This window comes from Ixodes scapularis, unplaced genomic scaffold, assembly GCF_016920785.2.
Source record: "Ixodes scapularis isolate PalLabHiFi unplaced genomic scaffold, ASM1692078v2 PGA_scaffold8__174_contigs__length_109621045, whole genome shotgun sequence".
Taxonomy (NCBI): Eukaryota; Metazoa; Arthropoda; class Arachnida; order Ixodida; family Ixodidae; genus Ixodes; species Ixodes scapularis.
The window spans coordinates 32,555,660-32,577,914 of NW_024609883.1; the positions used below are offsets into that span (position 1 = coordinate 32,555,660).

At 44.8% G+C, this 22,255-nt stretch overlaps 1 protein-coding gene across 1 annotated transcript in view; it reads right to left on the reverse strand.

The window, feature by feature from the left end:
* The window catches only part of LOC8032653 (E3 ubiquitin-protein ligase MIB1), a 522,024-nt gene that overhangs the window by 497,247 nt on the left and 2,522 nt on the right, over positions 1-22,255 (reverse strand). Inside the window, exons 2-6 of the mRNA XM_042286613.1 lie at positions 19,226-19,397; positions 14,043-14,277; positions 7,661-7,727; positions 5,193-5,323; positions 3,507-3,583 (exon numbers count right to left, since the gene is read on the reverse strand). Of these exons, the coding sequence (XP_042142547.1) occupies positions 3,507-3,583; positions 5,193-5,323; positions 7,661-7,727; positions 14,043-14,277; positions 19,226-19,397 (682 nt within the window). The remainder of the gene's footprint in view (positions 1-3,506; positions 3,584-5,192; positions 5,324-7,660; positions 7,728-14,042; positions 14,278-19,225; positions 19,398-22,255) is intronic.

Here is a 22,255-nt window from a genome sequence, read left to right on the forward strand (position 1 = left end):
CTCACCCTGAAGATGTTTTGATAGAACACCGGGAGTTTTCCAAAAATATTTTTGCAGAGTTCTTCGATGAATCTGGTGGAAGGACGGTCCTCTTAAACTGTCAGTAATGACTATTAACGGTGCGCTGAGCTTTGGTCCAACACGAAAGATATATTTGAATTGACATTCTGAGCCCTGACTGATGCCTCAATCCTTTTCGACCAATCGCTCCACATGAGGGACACATGGGGGACACATGAGGAAAGAGAGAAGGGTGCGCAAGCACAGCTTTGATCATCGTTCAAGTACATACCGCCGTATTGTCGACTGCAAAGCCACACAAAGTACCGTCCCCGAGAACAGCAGCTGAGGTAGTTTTAAGCGCCTATGGGATGCCAGCTGCTACACTATGTACTTCAAATAATCAAGGCTCCTATCTTCGCATGATCTTTTGAATTATTTCTTGAGCACCCACATAATATTACCCACAGACGGCAGATTGCATTACTAGTTTAAACACACAGAGAAAACTCAAGGGACATATAAAAGCTGAGATTATTAGCAGAAATAGAACATGGATACCATGGTGACCCAAAGTATCGCAGCAATAAAAAAGTGAAAGCCGTTTAGAACTTTCTGTAGTGCCGAATTAGAGCGCAGCTCTTGAGGAAGAGGAGGGAAGGCTACTGAGGGGAGGGTATACCCTTCCTCCTCCTCCCCTCATCCTTCAATCTCCTCCCCCTCCCCGTCCTTCTCCTTCACCTCCTCCTCCTGCCCTCATCCTTCAAACTCCTCCCCTCGTCCCCTCCTCTTCCCTCCTCTCCCTCCTAGCTCTTAGCTATAAACCTTGAACTCAACATTAGTTAACATGAGACCAAAACATGAGTGTCTCAAACACGCGGTCTGCAGGCCGCATGGGATGCCGCCCGCAAGCAGCCCACGGTTGCAAGCCCCCATTCCCATGCCTCGAGCACCACATGCGCAATAAATAATAGTTTGGTAGAGTCAATAGACTACTTCCATAAAGCCCTGCATGCAACACGGCGCGCGTTGCACTCTGGGAACTAGTTGGCCAGGGAGGAGGGTGGCATGGTTTCGGTTTCGATCGACACGTCGACAAGAGGTCGTTTTCTGGTTCCGAGAGCGTCATTTGTGATCTCTAAACTAACCTAAATGGTCATACCTCGAAGCTTTAGCACAATCTCGAGACGTATAGCGTGTCTTATAACATGCTTGTTGTATTTTTGTACTTCAGCCTTCCAGTTAGCGTTCCAATCGAGGTATGTGGACGAGCCAGTGCTGGGAGTCTCGACGCTGCGAAGCTCGGGGATCTTGCTTGTGTACGAATCAACAAGCTGTAGCCAACAATAAGTATGCATACATCGAGCTCGCACCTTTACATTAGTGTTGTTGATCAGGAAGTTTGTTTGCTTCATGCGTCCACAGACGAAATATTACTTTTTGCCCCCCCCCCGGCTTGCATTCCACTAATATTCAACATCGCGTATGCGCATAAAGTTATCCTGCAATCATATAGGCAAATTCGCGCATACAGACCGTTTTAAGAATGCAAAAGTCGAGCACTTGAGTGAAAAATGTCGCACCGTTCGCCGGAAGTGCGCCAGCCGGGCATGAACCCCTATGCGCACCCCATTGGGGTTGATGCCCGTCCGGCGCACGGTGCGACATTCTTCACACAAGTGTTCGAACGAATTTTAAGTGCATTTGACGATTGCTAATGGCCATAATATTTGTTATGTGTTTGCTTTCTTCCTGCCTGAGTATGCCGAGATAATTTCAGACACACCGTTCCCAGCACAGATCTCGGGCGTCTGTAAAAATTCGTCCAAAAAGGCTTAGCGAGGCAAGGGGACGCTTTTTAGGGCCTCCGTCGTAGCTAGCCGATCTCAGCGTTTGCGAAAAGTTAATCTTCTATCAGCATAAAATTTGAGTGGGAGATATATGATGACACGAGGAAGACATCATAGTAACTTTTGTGCAGTAGTAAGGTTGAATTTATTGCGTTTCCTTAAAAGTTCATGCGTAAACGCTGGCCTCAACTTTGATACCCTGTGAGGATGCGGCTTGCTTTTCGCCCAATGAAGTAACAAGAAGCGGACGTTTGGCAAACAAAATGCCTGTAAGGCTCCAGGCGAACAAATTTCATTTGTAGTTCACTGGTACTAGACGGGATTACTGACATTGAGCTCAAAGATACACTCGTGGGGTGAGGTGACTAAGCCACGACTTACTACGTTCGCATACGCACGCACAATATCCAGTGTTTCGGGAACCAAGGAAAGTGCCCCGGTCTTCGTTTCGCATCGCTCGAGAATGAGTGTATTGTACGTTCGTGAAAAGTCAGATAATCGAAAACGCAAGCAGCGCGTTCGGTCGCGGCGTGATAGCATGAGATGAAGCTGCTCAGTCGAAACCGAAACTAAGTGGCCAACTAGTTCCCAGAGTGCACTGCATGGTATTTCGCCGCGGTGGGGCGCGTCGGTTTTGGAAGAAGTCCATTGATTTCCGCTCAAAAAGAAGCCCTGCTCATATAAATACTGTGCTTTTTTTTTTTTTTTTTTTGACGGAATTTTGTTTTGGTTATGTATTGGCTTCCAAGTTCTTTCTGATGTAAATCAACTGGAATAGCACCACAACTACTAGGCTACAAGTGCAAGCTCTTTGCTCAAGGAGGCACCTCGGCTGCACGAACTTTTGCTCAGCAGGAACAACTGCCGAAGAGAAAGCTATGAGTTTGGGCTTCTAGTGGTCAGAAATACCTTTAAACTGCAAGTATTTCCTTATATTGCTGCTGTAAAAATCGCTAGAAATGCAAATGCTGCCATATGAACATATTTTGTCTATGCCTGCTGAGCATAGTGAATTGTGCGACAGGTCATAGACGGTGCGCTTGTTCTTGCTCTGTCGAAAACTGCCAGTAGGTTCACATTTTAAATCTTTTTATACATCAGGTGGGGGCTCAAAGTCGTTGTACGTGCAAATGAATGATAAAGATGGCAAAACGGTCGGCTTACAAAAAGCAGAAAGCACAAGGTTCCTTCTTCAGAAAATCTCCGGGGTGTCACTGGGACAGTCGGCTGCTTTGCAACGTGAAACACCACTTCTGTTTGCTTGTTTGTTTGTTTTTGTCACAAATTAATAAAATATACATATATAATGTTCTCCCCTCCCCCCCTCCCCATTGGCCCTCATCCTTTCATGAATGAGCTATAAGGCCCCCATACTGGAATGAGTTTGACACCCCTAGTCTATAATAAAGGTTCTTACAGTTCACAATTCCAAGATCCATTTAATTGTAGCCAGACACTTGAAAGGAACACTTCTCTCAGTATCAGCCTTCGAGAAGGAACACCACTCAGCAAGTCAAAGGGAAGGACCCAAACCGACTCACAAAGAGTTTAGAAACTCTAAGAAGACTGCCCACTACGGTACAAGTGACACACATGAAAAGATGTGATGCTGCCTCGCCACGATCCCTTTTAGGTCGTGGCTGTCCAAACACGCACCTGTTCGCACTTGGGTAGGAGACAACGATGTCATGGTCTTCGTCCACTCCGATCACCGTACCCGTCTGTCCAAGGCACTGCACAACGGAAAATGACATGGAAGTCAGCTTTGTACTCCCTCAACCCAAGCCTTGTGCAAGCGGACTATGCTCCACTTGCAGGCCGGCCTAGAACTCGGTTAATATTCTGTACCAGGAACAGAAAAGACCTGGAACACAATGGCACATCTGGCAAGGCAACTCTGCTACATGCTAGCGAAAAAGGGAGGTTGGATGCTTAAAAAGTGTCATTAAAGTGAAAAAGCTTAATTTTTTGCCCTAAACAGATTGCTGGGGTATTTGAAATTTCTAAAAACCCAAAAGACCAGCAAAAAAAAAAAAAACACTTCCCTTAGAGTTTTGTTTTGTAAGAGTCAATGACGAGATTCAAGAGAGGGAGTCGAGAAAGAGAGGGAAGGAAAAAGTCAAGGAAGGGCATCAGCAAAAGGGTCAACAAAGATAGCTAAAGAGGGAGTAAACAAAGATAGAAAGAAAAACTTCTGAGGACACCGAAGCATTCCTTATGAGTTGTGAATGCGAAAGCATGAATGTAGTTCTTTTGCTCCCTTAGGTCGTCTGCGGTGTACTGGCGTGGACGGCCATGTTTCGCTAATGCCGAGGTTGAGCCGACGGCCGAGCGCGCTTACTCGTGAAGCAGCCGTGGCACACTTAGCCCGGCCATGCAACCATTCCGTGCCTGTGCGGGCTCTGCTGGCTCGGCAGCCAGCCACTCCGTCTTACCGGCAGCCGGGCCGCTGCGCCGCCATGGAGAATGCTTCTCTGGTGGCATTCTTTGGAACTACGTCACGCGAGAGCCAATGGGAGCCTATCCATCAGATCGCTGCTAGAGACAACAGGCTTCGCTCCATTGCGACAGGGGAGTTTAGGTGCCGTTTGGCGCGGCTTCAAAAGCTGATAACGCTGGTTCGCTCCATTGGACAGTTAATCCTTTCGCATTAAAAATCATAAAAGAGAGGCAAGGAACAATGCCAAAAAAGGGAGTGAAGGAAGAGAATAAAAGAGGGAGTAAACAAAGAAAGCAAAGAGTCCAAAGAGAGGGGCAAGAAAGAGGATGAAAGGAAGTGAAGAAAGAAGGTGAAGGAGTCGAGAAAAGGAGGACACGGAGAGTACTAATAATAATAATATTAATATTGTTTATTTTATGTGCTAAAAAACAACCACGCAGGTCTTCACATAGGCACACACAAGTTAAGAAGAGACAACACATGCACAGCATCAAATGTACAAATTAACATGACAACAAATAGTGGGCACACTTCACTAGTAAACAATGGGAGTAAACATAAGAAGTAAAGAAAGGGATTAAAAAGATATTAAACAATGGGAGTAAACAAAGTAAAGACATGGGTTAAGAAAGCGAGTAAACAAAGGAAGTAAAGACAGTCAAAAAAGAGGGGCAAGAAAGAGAATGAAAGAAGAGAAGAAGGAAAAGGAAGGAGTCAAGAAATGGAGGCAAGGAAGTTAAGGAAAAGAGCGAAGGTGTGAAAAAAAAGAAGTAAACAAAGGGAGTAAAGAAAGAGAGTAAAGAAGCAAGACCAAGAGAGAGGGTGAAAGAATGAAGGGAAGAAAGAGGAAAAAGAAAGGGAGTCGGGACAGAGAAAAAATAGTGAAGAAAACAGTGTCCCACCTCGTACATCCCATCCGTCCAACCGCCGTGTCCATGCTGCAGGGACTGGACAATCTCCAGGTCGAGATCCACATTCACCTGGTCCCCCACCTGGAAGCCCAGGCCTCCAGACCTGCTCAGGCCCTGCTCACCTGTGCATCACAAACAACATCAGCAACCCCTGCAAGGGTAGAGACTCCTCGATCCTCGGCTTTCATTGTTTCTCATAACCGGCCTGCACAGACAGCTTGGGTCAGCATTCAGCCGCGATTAGTTTCTCTCGCGTTTTAGGTCCACACGTAACACAGGATGAGACTAGGGTGACCGGACATCCCATTTTGGTTAGGACAGTCCCATTTTGGAGATTCATTTCTGCCGTCCCATTATTTTGTCTCAGTGAAGCCTCACGCTCCGCTTTCTAGGAAATGTGCGTACCGTAGTTGCGAAATCAGTACTAAACAACTAAGAATAAAACAAAAAAAGTATATATTTGTTACAGATGTAATATTATAATAAATATAATATAAAAATGTGACGTCCCACAGAACGCAATTCTTTCTAGCTCTTTCTGTGGTTGCCTTGCCAAAAGATTTTGTTCACATAAACATGTGCACAGGAAACTCTTTTTATATTACTGAATTTTGCATGCTTCGGTGGGCAACACTTCTTCCTCATTCTTTAGAAATAGGCAAGAAAGGCACTTGGCTTCTCAACGAAAAAAACTCCGGAAAAATGTGTGAGTTTACACCGAACTGATAAGTAGCATAGCTTTTCTTTCTGCCCTTCCTTTTTTCTTCCTTTCCTTTTAACTGTCCCATTCTCTACCCTGAGGATTATGGTCATCCTTTATAAGAAAATATGAGGAAGTAAGTCACTTTCATGACACAGTCCAATGCAATGCGGCGCCTCGAACCATAACCATGGCTAAACTAGAAGATAGCGAAGTAAGATGTCTCAAATCGTTACAGATGCATTACCTGAAAGAAGAGTGATTTCTTAAAGGGCTAAAGAAAAAGAAAATATAATAACCTTCCTTCCTTGCAGAGAAGAAACATTGCCTATGTTCATATATAGCCTTCAAGTCTTTATAAAGAAAGCCTCCAAAGTTATTTTTTCACTAACCATAGAAGAACCAAGCATTGCAATTTATGCAAGAAGACCAGCAAATCAAGAGGTATAGCGAGCCTTCGGACCCCAAAGAGAGCTGGACTGGGGTTGTGAACACATGAACATCACACTGAGTAGTTCCACTGAGCTGGCCACTTCAGTTCAGACAAAAGCTCCGCCCCGCCCCCGCCCCGCCCCCGCCCCGCCCCCGCCCCCCCCCCCCCCATTTTGCAGGTTTCCTTCCAGAAATGATCGCTATTGGCTCTCACATGCATGGAGATGCAGGGTGCAACCGAAGAATTATGGCACTTTAGTCTTTCACTCACAGTAGTAATGCATCTCCATTTCTCGGTATACAACGCAACCCATCGTTATTCAAAAAAAAAAGGAGAAGAAATAAGATATAAAGTAAAGACAACTGCTCAGGTTAAGGGGGGACACTAAAAATTCTGCAAAAAACATTGATTTTGAAAAATTACATATTTACATCCATCTCCATCCAGAAAGTATTCTCAAAAATTTTCACTAGTTTACACTGCATAGTTAAGTTCTTATAAATTATTTTCTGTCCACCGAAGCTAAAGAAAAGGTAGGGTTCGGAGCACTTTGAACCCATTTTTCTCCGTTCCACTTTTTAGTATAAATTCCATTTTAGTCAATCTATCGTTTGATAATGGCAATACAGGGAAGGCTCATTCTTCACTTTTCCTGACTGAAATTTAATAAGGAATGCGCCTATGGAGTTTGTCACTTTACGGATGCATTTTACAAAAAATGTTGATGTTTTGTCGGAGACACAGAATACCAAAAAGTTGACCAGTTTTGCAGAAGAGAAAATTAATTGAAATCAATACTTTTTTACAAAAAACTTTCCATAGGCGCACCTTCTAGGCATTCTGCTACATATCTAGCGAATAAAAATCTTGATTATTGTGATAGTTTTCCGACGATAGATTAACTAAACAATGTAGGTGTGTTGCTGATAGAAGCTGCTCTAATTTCCTACCCGTTTAACCGACAGACCTGAAACTTTGTTATGCACCCTCTAAACTTTGTTATGCACCCTTAAGGCAAGGGTTTAAAAGTTGAGCCTCCCAGGGTGTGTCTCCCCTTAATAGTAGTCTGCCAAAGGTGTTTGCCACAAAACCATTTGTGTAGCAAACACATGACTAGAAGTAAAAAAAACATGCTCATCATTAACAAACCCCACAGAACTGTGGAAGCTCACCGCAACTCACAACTGCCATCGCGACTTCCCAAAACTACTGCAGGTAGCCTTGCTAGCTTTAGTGAACAAAAAAAGAGCAGCGACCTTTTCTTGTGCAGGCAAAACAGGACGCAAAAGGATGAGCAAATCGAAAGACAAACAATGTGAGTCATACCTAGCAACGGAAGATGATCCCTGTACACCGTGCCTCCTTTTGCATCGTTGACAACCTTCAGATCAGCCTGCAAGTGACACCTGAGGGTTAGTTACAAAATAAACTTCAAACACAACCGAGACAACAATTGGGATAAAAGTCAGAAATTTCCCGAGAAAGTAGGCCTGTAAACTCCCAAACAAACGACCACCCATCACGAGAAGTTAAGCGGTAAAAGTCACATACGGGATGACCGATCTTTCAAATTGCCTCAGCACAAAATATTTTTACAAATATGAGCAGTCAACATCTGGACTCCTACTACCAGTGCTTCCAATTGAGCGGTTTTCCCGCTAAACTTAGCTGTTTTCTGATTTGTCTAGCAGGAGAAATTGTTGTTTTGGGGTTGGCAGCATTTCTAGCAGGCTTTGGGTCGTGTTAGTGTTTTTTCTGGCCTTTTAAAATGTTCTCCAGTTTAAATTTATCTGTCCTTTTGTTTGCTTACTGTTGTCAGTGAGAACAATGTTTGCAACGCCATTGAGATATTACCATAGCCAACAGTGAAACATGCTTTGAACTGATGGGCATCAATGTATGAATTTGTTTTCCAAGTCTGCAAGGCAACATGGTGGGCCCAGCGAACTATAAGCAACAAATCAGAAAAGGGGGGGCTATAAGCTTCTAAGCTTTTAGACTGGTTGCTGGAAGTTCTAAGTGATGTCAGACGATTCGAATATCTTTTGGAGAATATAACTTTTTGAAAAGCATATGAATTTGGTTACTGAAGTTTTGAACTGTCCCCAAACATAACACGGAAGATCCGAACTATCAAGATTGATGTTGGCTGGTGTGACTAGACAGCACACCTGGTAACACCCAGTAACAATGAGATGTTGCAGCGGACATTGCTCTGTACATGGGAGCACCCTCTGTCAAACAGGAGAGCTCCCTTCTAAGGGTTCTTTCATTTAGTGTGCTGTATTAGGACTACGTAATATCCCGAGTCATCGCCCACCCCCCAACCGCCTGAAATTCGTTAAAAAAGTGGGGTGGGCCATGTCTCGGTGGGTGAGCACAAACACTTGAAAAAAACGGAAAAAACCGCCTATTTTTTTCTGCGTATCTAGCGCTGATGCACAAGAGATACATCAAACTCAAAACTCGATTTAGTTTCATTGTTTTATAGAAAACAAATGCTCACGAAAGAATATTTTACTATAGCGAAGTCCGTTGCTTGCATACGCGCTAGAAACACCGCCGATCTGCATATAGCGCGAACGTTTGTTCCGTGAAAGAATGTCACCATTATGTTCTCCTAGTTAGTAAAAAAAAAAAAGAAAGAAAAGTCTACAAGAAAATAGAAAAACCGACGAGGCGCAACGAGCGAGCGGACCAAAGAAGCGACCAAGAGCAATGCTGGGAAAGCGGGAAAGCCGGCGGTCGCGTTGGCAAATACTTTGGCGTCGGGCCAAGTCGGGCGCCTTGTCAGTTGCAAGCTCTTGCGCAACTTTCTTGTTTGGTGCGTACATACGTGAGTCCGTGCACGGCGGGCTATCAATGCACGGTTGGGACGCTCTGCAAACGTCTGTGTAGGGCGTTCCAGCAAAGCTTTATTTACGCTTTGGCTTTGCCTAAAATATTGCACAACAGCGGTCGCGACGGGCGGGAAGAAGGAGCGGGTTTGCGGTGACCTTACTTCGGCGGAGACAGACTTTGACCTAACACTCCGCGGTTACGTTAACAAACTCTTATTTTGTTATCTCCATCGTTTTCTTTTCGCGCGGATACACGACCACTTTGGGGTCACTCGCGGAGGAAATGCGTAAACAAAAAGAAGTGTCTTTCCCTCCTTCGTTTTACTTTGTCACGGACGTCCTCCAACTGTAAGGTCCGCGCCCGCGTCATTCGGGTAGGCGGATCGCAGAGTCCGCGCTGGGGTATTTGAAGGGGTGGGCGATGACTCGGTGTTTTTTCGGAAATCGATATTGGCCCGAAAAATGGGGTGGGCGATGGCTCGGGGATGGGCGATGACTCGGGATATTACGGTAATCACTGCAGTAAATAGTGTTATAAAGTTATTCTCATTCTGCACCTTAAATTTAAGGGTTTCTCAGTATTTCTTTAGCGTTTTTTTATTGTTGATTTTTAAGTTGGTAACACTGTCTGCTATGAAGAAGTCTGGCACTGGCGTGCATGGCGCTGGGGGCGCATGGGAATACACCAAAAGAAGGAGTGCAGGAAGACATGGGCTGGGCATCTTTCGAGGCTAGGGAGGCAATCAGTAAGTTGAAATCTCAAAAAAGGCTAGACACAACTGAAGATACACGGTGAGCAATAAGGGTATATAAGCATGTGTGCAAGAAAAGTATGATCACTCAATGGACAAATCGAACCCGAAAACTGAGATTCAAATACTAACAGTCAAGTGCTGGTGCAGAACAAATTATTTTTGTGAAAAATGAAGTAAAAGAAGCCAAGAGAAAGATGTGAAAGGAAAGAATGCCGGAAAAATCGGCTTTAACTATGTATAGGGGACAAAGACAGGAAATAAGGAAGGAACATTGGTATGATAATTTGTGGGGGTGCTTATTGTTATTCGAGTCTAGAAGGGGAGTATTGAGGACTAGGACATATAGGACAGAGTATGAGGAAATGGGTACGCAGTATGCAGTGGCATAGCCAGGACTTTTTTTTTTGACGGGGGGAAGGGGAGGGGGTCTGAACCCATCTCCCCCCCTGCTACGCCCCTGGCAGTATGACAAGGGGAAGAAGAGACAATAGATCACGTGGTGTTGAGATGCACAGGACTTGCTCCCACCCTCCCGGAGGGGGCAACGAATTTAGCCAGAGCGCTGGGGTGTGCAGACAAGGATGGTAGAATGGGTGGCAAGAGCGTTTTAATAAGAAAGAGGAGATCAGTGATGTCATTGGCCTAAGCCATTTTGGAGCACCTTTTGGAGCAGCCAAAACAGTGTTTTGGAGGTGCAAAAGAGACTTTTGGAGCAGCCAAAACAGTCTTTCGGAGCAGCAAAGGCGGCTTATGAAGCAGATATTTTAAGAAAAATGAAAATATTTTTTTTAAGTGCTGGACAAACGAAGGGCACTTTGTGTTGTGTTGTGACGGAACTCGCTGCTTGTGGTTTGACTGTTCTATTCCGAAAAACCGCTTGCCACCATTTTACTGGTTCCTGACGTGCCAGATTTTCATCAAAAGTAAGCAAGCGTAAAACAATAGATTGCAGGCACCCCGGCTGGCACCTCTGTCGTGCAGTCTTGTTCGCATGCACGTACGGGCAACTTCGGCAGACTTGCAGTTGCACGTGCTTCGTTCTACGAGTGTAGATGTCTGTTTGATCGAAACCGAAACCACGTCTCTCCGTTTCATCGCCAACTGGTTCCCAAGGTTTTATGCAAAATGTAACTGTCCAGCATACGGCAAAAAACAGTCCAGGGGCACATGCTTGCCAAGCTGGCAGGCAAGGTACAATCTAAACACACACAAAAAAAAAACCTGAGCACATTGATGCAAGACATTACGAGCCAGAATCAAAAAGTTCTTAGAGCACTTTGTGCAACAACTGAACTCGAGACCAATAAGCGCTATGTGCGGGTTCAGCGTGCAGACATTGCCTTCTTTGGTTTAGCTCACTTCTCTTCACCAACTTTCTTTCGCGGCAGATTTTCCATGCCCTCCCTCTCAAAAGAAAGCCCACTGAGAGAAACCTAGGTAATCCATACTTCGACACAACTGTCTCTAGATAAAGAGGGACTTTTGTAATAGCGTATGATTTAAACACTCAAAGGACTGTTGATAAACATATGGTGGTACTTATGTTAGTTTAAAAAGCGCCATATCTACAGCGACGTGGGGCAGCTACACCCGACGTCGTGCGACCACAGTGACTGGCGGGCAGGGACCAAATATAGTTTTCCCACTGCCGTGGCTTTCAGGAGCGAGTGCTTCAGCTCATAAAGTAACTCCCGCCGCACAAAAACGTGGCTTCGTTTCACAGCATGACGGCATGGCTTGTACCTCGCACGTTAGCATCGAAGAGTCCGCACACACCCGCGTTTATCATAAAAAAAATTAAAAAAGGCGCGAGACAAGATTCACGAGACGACGAGAGCGCGAAAAGCGAGACGGAGTCAAAAACCGTGCAAGACCAGATGGAAGATTGATGCAGGGTACTGTGTGTTGGGCGGCAGCTTGCGCCACCTAGCTCACGCATGCTATATTACGGTGATTCTTTCAGTTTCGGTTTTAAGACGCGATTGAAATTGGTCCTTTGGCACAGGCTTGGCGCAGATTACTCATACTTTAGCAAAATGTAGCAGGATGTAGCAGGGTTAGCCCCTTGGCCCAGTTTGGTGCAGCAATCACATCACTGGGAGATTGGAAGACTGATGGGCATTATCTAGGGAGAATTGAATGACGTAAAACTAACTGACACACTGACACAGCTGGTGGGACAGGCGGGACAGAGAAGAAGTGGGACTCTCCCCACGTGGCTCCGGCCCAAAGTCTCCACCCTGTATCCCAGTGGGCTTGGTGACAGGGTAACGCCAACTAGGATTGACCAGAAGAAAATTGGCGACTCCATCGCCAGGGGGAAGAGAGATGTTTTTATGCCCGATCCCCCAAAAAACATCCTGGTGATATCCCACACAGCCTGGTGATACATAGTTACGAAATTGCAGAGGGTAAGCGAATTGGTAAAGCAAGGAGATCATACTTTTGGTTCTTAATTTCTAGACGAGGTGGCACAAGCTACCACCCATTGTAAAGGGTACTGCCATTAGCATCAATCCATCCATCTGTCTTTTTAGACTTCAGCTAGGCGGTGCAAGCTACCGCCCATTACAAAGGGTTCAGCCATTAACATCCACCCATCCAGCATGACACGAGAAGCGGATGTGGACATGGCAAACTTATTGACTTTATCTATCAATAGGAAAATCATTTTCTATGATTCTAAGAACAATAACAATACCCGGGGCAACCCAACACGGTAGGGGATGCTTGTGTCAGTAAACTACCTGGCTGCATGCGTCTTTTGCTGCCACCATCACCTAGGCGACGCAATCTGTCACCTGATATGGTGGTGTGTGCAATCATGTACATGTACTCACTCATGCATGTATCACCAATTTTCTCTTCTTTAAGCCTTTCAACATACCTATTTTTTTTTTTTTTATTTAATCACAATGAGCTGACATATCATGAAGCAAACGAGATGAGAAATCTTGGGTACTCCTTTGAAGCAGTGTTTGTTTCACACATGGTTATCCTCTTTTTCGGTATGCTGCTATCATGGCAAAAATATAGCGTGTTGATTATCATTTCAGCAATGGCCCAATATTTTATATTTTTACCTCAATGTTACTCAGTTCAAAACCCGTTCAAAACACCAAGAGCGAGGCAGCTGGCAGAAATACCGTCACATGCTGCATGAATTTAATGAGCAACGTTCAGGCGTTTTTCCCCCTAAGAATATTTAGTCAGAGAAATCTGACGGGTTTTCTTTTCACATGGACATTCCTTCGGGACCTTACAGTAGTCATATCTACCTTGGATACGTAGATATGACTCGCAGAAATTTAGTGTAAAGAGTCTGCTCATATTATAACTATTTCTTTATGTACAGTACAAGTTTGAAGACTGTATTAATTGTGAAAGGGCGTGCCCTGGTGTTTGACTGTTTCAATTCTGAGTGCAAAATAAAGTTGAAATAGAGCCTCATGTGCAAGCCTTACAAGCTTATGTGGGCCTTTATCGTAACTGCATCTGAATTATGAAATAAATATTGCATTGTATTATTACACTCTATTCAGAGAACTCCAGCAGCAATTTCTGCTGAGTGGCTCAGACCCCAGAAGCTCAGCTGGGACCCGCGTTACAATAGCGAGGACACAAGTGTCAGCCGAACGCTAAATCTGCATTCCCGCTCGATCTGTGCCCCGGGTTGTCCTTCATTAGGTGACGTAGGAAGCTCAGCGCTATGGCCTTCCAAAACTAGGACATCGGTTCCCAAACTGGGTTCCTAAAGACCCAGGTTTTACCCGGAGTACCTCTGCGGGTTCCCCGGACTCCCAAAGTGCCTCGACTACCCCCCTCCAAAAAAAAACGTGTTTTCTAGATTAAACACTATGTCAGCAGGCCTCAAGGCATCCAAGGATGCAGAACTATGAGCCAAACACTTCTTAGTATATCCATTATATTTTACCAGATTTGCGGGCTTCTGTACGGCTATGGTTCGACGGTCTCAAAACCCAGAGGGGCTCTGCGGCCGTCAATCAAAAAAGGTAGGTGCTCCTTGATACTCAAAAGAACCCCTCATGCCAAGTATGTAAAACATATGCAAGCATTTCAAGAGTGCCTGTTGAGAAAGGGCGTATCACTCACCATTCCCTCGAAGCCGACACGGTAGAGGTTCTTGGCCCCGTTGTCCCAGACGACGTATGCGGCACTCCGAGGACTGGCTGCGCTCCAGTCCTGGATCTCAGTGACCTTGCCCCGGCGCCCGTTGCCACCGTCTTGGTCCTCCCACTGCCAGTCGACGCCACGGACGACGCGGGCGCTCGGGAAGATGCCCCGCACGCCTGTCTTTTTGCTTTTGCGGCGGGCCTCCAGCAGGGTCCTTGACACGTGAGTTTGGGCAATGGGAGATGGATTAGTATGACACTTCTGGCACTCTAGACCACGGACTGTACAGACTGAAATCTTCTATGTTTACGTGGTGCTCACTATCTGCAGGTGCAGACTATAGAAGGATTTGTTTTTTGAAGGTTGTTCATTATGACGAGGCATGATGACAAAATTTATGAATTACAGATTATGTTAATTTTTTCAGTACTATACAAGATTTCTTGTGTGATAACAAGGCGGGCATTTCTTCAGGTGTGATGTGTAAGAAAATTTCTTTATCTGTGAGCTGTGCACCGACGCAAACTCCGCACAAGGTGTGGACAATCTAAAGAAAAGAAATTCATTTTCAACCAAACTTAGACTTAGCAATTTTCAGCAAATAGGGTACATATTAATTGTTGTACATAAACACTGGTTTGTCGCAAAATGATTTGTTGGCCTAACTGGTTAAACATTACGAAAATAAAAAGCGCGATAGACAAGGACAAGAGGGAGACTACACAGGACAAGTGCTTGTCCAGTGTAGTCTCCCGTTTGTTCTTGTCTATCGCGCTTTTTATTTTCATACTGGTTTGTCCGCTGACATAGACTGCTCTCACTTCTCCAGGTGCTGCTAGGACAAGCTCAGTGATGTGATTGGTCCGAGTCATTTTGGAGCAGCTCTTGGAGCAGCCAAAGGTCAATTTTGGAGCAGCAAAAAGAACTTTTTGTGGCATCATTCTTATTCATACCAATGCAGACATGATGTTAAGATTAATGTGTCGGCGCGTCCAACTAAAAGGTAATGTCTACATTGCCTTCTCACTTAAGTGCAACCCCTTGTTCGCATCCATTGCACAGCAGGAGTGAGTCCCTCAAACACAAAACTAGCGTTTAGTTTGCTTGGAGAAGCACCAGACACGGTGAGAAGGTGAGTGGAGAAGGACAGCGCAAACTGTTTTGAATGGTTATTTTAGGTGCTGAATCTCACGGAAATAATACACTAATATGGAGCCCATAAATTAATGGTTCCTTCGAGTTCTTCAGGTTGTAACAAAAAAGCAAATTTTGGTTCAGATAAAAAACAAAGCACTTGTCATCTGATTATGATCGTCAATTACTTTTTCGTGTAGAACTTCATAACAACAACGGTATGTGAATAAAACTTAAAAAGAATCCCGTTGAACTCATTAAGGTTGTTCCCGAGCTTCCATCCACTGTTCCTGCCAACTCAATTCTAACTTAATCACATTTATATAAAAGTGATAGCTAAACAAATCAGAGGTCATAAATAAATAAATAAACATACAAAAGAGCGCATATAAATGTTCCTGGACTACCGAAGTATCCTCGCTAAATTCCATTATGGAAAAAGGTACCGCCAGGGTATCGTAGTCTATCATACATACGAGCCAAAGTTGTATTCGGAAATTGTGTCGCGTCTCGCTCTGGGGAATGCTTTCCCCTTAGCACGGTGGTGCGCTGCGGCGAAGCAAGACACGTAAAATCGCAATGCATACATTGCGGTTTTCGCTTCTCTGCAGTACACCAGTGCGCGAGGAGAAGCGCACTCGACCATACTAACTAATCCTCCAGCAGAACAGACGACGAAGATGAGAATGATTGCGAAACTTCCCAGTATACTGTCAGCCTTTCATACGAAATGCGATCGAATAGTACTTCATCTCAGAAGATAGCCAAAAGTTCTGAGAATTCGCATAAGCATATATGTATATCGTAACGGCCCGGCCGAGCAGCGAGGCCTGAGCTATAATACTTTCAGTATCATTAAAGTGCAACGTTGCGTCAAAACTAAATTTGGCGCAACGTTGGCGCAAATTTCTCACATTTTGGTAAAATGTAGCAGGATGTAGCAGGGTAAGCACTTTGGCGCAGTTCGGCGCAAATGGCGCAGCAATCACATCACTGCAAGCTCATACTCACCTAATGTTGCTTGGAACCACCCACAGTGGGAGAAACTACGTCATAAACCCAGTTTTCACAGAGTTTTTAACAAAATGCGCAAGAGCGAGGATCTTGCCGGAACTGCGTGGGTTACAAAGAGGGACCACATTGTGCCCGTGGTTATATTAAAGGGAAGCTGAACCGAAATTCGTATTTCACAAAATAAGCTTGCAGAAGTTTTCAATAGGGCGCCATAAACCGCGAAACATCACTCATATAGCCATATCACGAGCGGATGGCCGTATGTCTGGAAAATAAAAAGGCGAATGATGGAGAATGTTGACATCATCTTGTCAAAGAAGAGTTGAGGAGAAGGAGAAATGGCCTCGCTCCCTTTCCTCTCCGCACCCTCGCGCAGTCATTGGAAAAGAGGAGGAAATGAGAATCGCGAGGTCATGCGTCTTTTCGGCCTTATGCGAGCGCGCTCTTCTTTTACAAAAATATGACGATCCATTGGAGATGCTGTCTTATGAGTGTCGTTTGGGGATTTGCAGTGATGTGATTGGCCTAAGCCATTTTGGAGCACCTTTTGGAGCAGCCAAAACAGTGCTTTGGAGCAGCAAATGTGGCTTTTGGAGCAGCCAAGACAGTGTTTTGGAGCAGTAAAGTGGCTTTTGGAGCAGCCAAGACAGTGTTTCGGAGCAGCAAAAGTGGCTTTTGGAGCAGATATTCTTAGAAAAATAAATATATTTGTTTTAAGTGCTGTACAAATGAAGGGCACTTTGTGTTTTGACTCCTGTAGTGTTCTAATGTGACGTGTTGTGACGGAAGTTCCTGCTTGTGTTTTTACTGCTGAGACATCCAACAAGTGTACAGTGTTGTAGGCGTGGCCGAGCAAATCCGAAAAACCGCTTGCCACTGTTTTACTGGTTCCCGGCGTACCAGAGTTTCGTATAAAAAAGCAAACGTAAAAAAAAAATTGATTGCAAGCCTCTCGGCTGGTGCCTCTGCCGTGCAATCAAGTTCACAAACTCGTGAGGGCAACTTCAGCAGGGGTCGTGCAAGCGGAGACAACGGCTGTTCAATCGAAACCGAAGCCATGTCACTCAGCTCCGTCGCCAACTGATTCCCGAAATTGTATGCAAAATGAAACTGTCGAGTATACAACAAAAAAAATGCAAGCCGCGCGTTCTTGTCAGGCAGGCAAACAAGGTACAAGCTAAAAACATAAAAAAATTAAAAAAGAGCCAGAACGCATCGATGCAACACATCACAAACCAGGGTCAAAAAGTTCTTGGAGTGCTTTTTGCAACGACTGAACTCGAGACAAACAAGCGCGCTGTGCGGGTTCAGAGTGCATACATTGCCTTCTTTTGTTTTAGCTCACTTCTCTTTACCAACTTTCTTTCACAGCAGATTTTTCACGTACCGGAATCCCTCTCAAAAGAAAGCCCATCGGGAGAAACCTAGATAATCAATACTTCGACACAGCTGTCTGTAAGTTAAAGAGGGATTTCTGCAATAATGTATGATTTAAACAAGAACAGGAATGTTGATGAACATGTGGCGATACTTAGTTTCGTTTTAGAAAGCGTCATATCTGCGCAATGTGGGGACGGCAACACCCGACGTCGCGCGACCACGGTGACTAGAAGGCAGTGATCAAATATAGTTTTCTCACAACTGTTGCTTTCAGGAGCGAGTGCTTCAGTTCACAAAGTAACTCCCGCCGCCCAAAAATGTGGTTTCGTTTCACAGCATGACGGCATGGCTGGTACATGGTACGCTTTAGCGTCGGAGCCTCCGCACACACCCGCGTCTATCATTGAAAATATTTTTAAAAAAAAGACGCGAGACGAGATCTACGGGACGACGAGAGCGCGAAATGCCAGATGGCGGGAAAACCATGCAAGACCGGATGGACAATGGATGCAGGGTACTTTGTGACGGTTTGCCGCTTGCGCCACCTAGCTCACGCAAGCTCAATACGGTGCTCAGTTTAGTTTCAATACTAAAAATCGAACGAATTTTTTTTTTTGGCGCAGGCTTGGTGCAGGTTACCGATATTTTGGCAAAATGTAGCAGGATGTAGCAGGGTTAGCCCCTTGGCACAATTGGCTCAGCAATCACATCACTGGATTTGTAGCGTCCCGCCTATCGATTCTGCATTGTTTTCTGAAATTCTATTTTCGGTTCAGCATCCCTTTAACTGAGACTTCAACATTGTTTCTTTTTCGTTCCTGCATATCAAAAGCACACTCAATGTTTTCTTTTTTTTAAGGCGGCAGTTAACACACAAAAGCAATGACAACAAAAGAGTGAGTAAGAAAATCGCACATACGTCCACAAATCAGTCTCCAGTGGACTTCGCCGGTTTCAAGGGACTGGTTTTTGTGAGATTTGGAGGGCGGCATTGAGTTTGCAATGTAATTTGTTATGTGTGTGGAAGACGGAGTAGTTTTAGCAATCCCCCAGTGGAAGGCATATAAAAAGGCACGCCAGATAAGCTTTAAAACAATGAGTTGAGTTTGTTGTTGGAACCCTACTGTATGCAAAGACTCCTATTCAAAGTCTAGATATGTCTTGAAAAGATGCCGGGCAATGTGTCTTTAGATGTCTCGAACAGCTACAAGACGTCGTCTAACAAGCCTTACAGACGTATTGAAGACATATATCAAAATGTCCAGAGATGGCAATTTATAGACTCGAAAAGAAATGTATAAAATGTTTTGTAGCCGCTGATTTCCTAAGCCATACTTGGTCTACTGGGCATTCTAAAAGATGACTTTACGATAGATGAAAAACTGCTATGAGACTTATTTGCTAGATGTGTGAAAAGGATGCCTGCATAGTTGCTACATGTGCGCTTAAAACAGTGACACTGCAAGCTTTCCCGCACAGATTCTATTCCTGCTACCCAAAGTTACTTTCTTTGTACACATACAAAACATTTAAAAGGTGGTGTAGCCTGAAGCCTTCGGGCGCTTCGGACAACAACAGTGCCCGAACGCTTGCCCTTGCAACGCGAAGTCCGGGCACTCAGCAACGATCCGCACCTCTCACTTCCCGGCGTGGCGATGCGGAAGAAGCGATGCCGCAGCTGGTGCTTGTCTCCGTGGTAGCACATGGAGCAGAGGTCGTAGTTGGAACACTCGGCGCACTTCCAGCGGATGCCGAAGATGGGCTGCTGCCGGCAGGTGTCGCACATGGTGCCCTCGTGCTTTATGCCTGACCAAGGGAGTAACAAGTATGGTAAATAATTGGCCTACACTTTGTTCACCATAAAGGCTGGTTCACACTTTTGCGTTTGAGTGCGCTGTGCTCATTTGGAACCGCTTACAATGAGAGGGCGCCATCTATCAGATCCTGAACACTTCCAATCGATGTATGACTACACTGAAGGTTCTGTAGCACTAGCGAGGCACACTCTATGCATTGTCTATAAAAAATAATTGCTTACAATATTGTCAAAATTCTCCCACACCCGCAGTCGAAGAATGATGCGTAAAAAATTATTAAAACATGTACGCAGGTCAGAAGTGCTGCAGGGCTACCTGATAGGTGGTGCCAGTATGCCAGCTCTCTATAGACCAGGGGTGGCCAGGCTGACCAGGACTAAGAGCCGCAAACGAAACCACGAATCTTCTAAAAGCCACGGGGGGGGGGGGGGGGGGGGCAAGTTTAAATTTTGTTTAGAGTTTGACTGTATGTATGAGTGCACAAGGCTGTTTGAAAGCATGTATGGAGGTACAAGGCTGCCGAACCGCGAGCCGTACTTCATTGTGCCTGAAATCCCTTCTTTTTTTCCTGGGGAAATGCGGGAAGGGGGAGGGGGGGGGGGGGTTCCTTACGAGGGATCTGCGAGCCGCACTTGGACCAGCAAAGAGCCGCATGCGGCTCGCGAGCCACGGTTTAGCCACCCCTGCTATAGACGATTGCAAGCAAAGTGGCTGGCCGCTGCCATGCCTTTGCTCGTGCAGACAAGACCGTGCATTTGCAAGTTTCCCAAAGCTGTGTTGAAGCGCAAGCTGCATGTGCCTGCACACATGGGGCACCAGTCAGGGTGCCATGCTTGCAATTGGCTAGGGTGGCACAAGCCACCGCCTAATTTAAAGAGTTCAGTTGTATCCGTCCATCCATCCATATTAAAATTGATACCAATTTTTAATAGAGAAACTGGCCACACATGAATGTGATGTTTGGTTATTTGGGATACTTAGAGACTATAGATTGAGTCAAAAAAGCATGAGTAAAGGAAATTGGAAACAGTGCGCAAAAAGACGAAGACAACGAGAGAAGAGCACAGGACAAGCGCTGACTATCAACTATCAACTGAGTTGATAGTCAGTGCTTGTCCTGTGCTCTTCTCTTGTTGTCTTCGTCTTTTTGCACGCTGTTTCCAATTTCCTGAGTCATGAACCAACTCGCTTGCATCGCCACCTCATGAGTAAAGGAAAAGCTACAAGAATAAGTGCAACGCTTTGAGCAAGTCTGCCATTCGTGCACACTTGTCAAAATGAAAATGTCGCTCAAGACAACATGACTGTGCTTGTAGCATTGGCTACACTTGCACTTATGGTGAAACCGAGTGAATTCTGTAAACCATACTTAATTGGGCTAGATTGGGAATCATACTTAAAATAAGAAACGGGGACGAGAAACGACAGACAAAGAGGTGCAGTGGATGGGTACCAAACTGTCCACCGCAAAGCAGACAGCGTTATGGCTTTTACTTTGTTAACTTGTTCGCCATTCGGCACGGTTTCCTAATTGAAGCAACAATACTTTCTTGCAACATAGCTAGACTTGTTAGCGAAAAAAGAAGTAACTGATCAGAGCAACTCCTAATCAAAATTACGTTTGGTAAGAGTACTCCGTTACTTGGCACCGTGAGTAAGTGATGTGTAGGATAGTCAAGAAAGAAAATGAAATGGCATGTGTCGATGTCGTGCGTGAAAAGCCAGGACAACCACTTGGAACACAGAGAGTTGCCCAATCCAGCATTTAAAGAGCTTTTCTTGTTACACCCTGCAAGCCATAAAATTAAATTCATTATCTGGGATTATCCTGACTCTCTTTTCCTAGATATGAGCTTCGGTGTAGCCACAACTTTTGCGAGCCCCAATTTTTTTCACAAATCATGTGAATGGATAAATTTCTGAAATTTAAAAATGCTCAGAAACATCCTGACACGAGCATCTTGCATAAAACAAGGAAACCAAGTTTTGATGGCATTCACAATCAAAAACCGTCTCCAAATGTATCAAACCGATGCCCACACTCGTTCCAGGGTTCATACTACATGCGAACGTCAATTTAACCCATTAGCGCCCATTTTATTTTAAAAAGTATATGCACGTTTTAATTTTTATAGCATTGGAGATTCAATATTTTGTTTCTGTTAGCTTCGTTTTTTGACCCTAGATGTCGGGTCTAGACTTCTAAATAAGTAGTCCGCACCTGCGTTCCAGTATTACCACTCTGTCTACCATAGAAAGTTGGGAAACATGTGGACAGTGAAGACGCTTCGGTAAGCCAACTGTTCACATTTTCTTCTGGCCGTATTAGGTCAAATTTCGTTTCGATTTTTGATGACATTGTTTTAGTATAGAGCAAATACAATGCTGCATACTTTGGTTTTCATGTTCCATGTTGTATTTTCATACAATGACTGACGAAAGATAGGTGTACTTTGCATAGTACAATGGGTTTTTGTCCATGTTTTCTTCCAGTCTGCAGCCGGTATGAATCCCGCTATTTTCCTCGAAAAAAAAATGTTTTGCCGGTTCAGCAACGCTTTAGAAGCAGCTCTAGACGTTGTCCAAGATGCCGAAGAAGACGCCAATGTCATCACTACACCTCCTGACCCGTCACTTGGCACGGACGAAGAAGAGGGAGATGATGACGCCACCAGTAGTATTCAAGTGAATGATGTCTCAGGTAAGAGACTCAAATTTTATGAATATTGAGCGGGTCTTGTCAACATTCGACATAAAAACTGAATGTATGTATGATTGTTTTAGGTACACTAAAAGTGCACCGCCAAGTGAATGAGAAGGACACTGACAACCAACCACGGCGTGCGA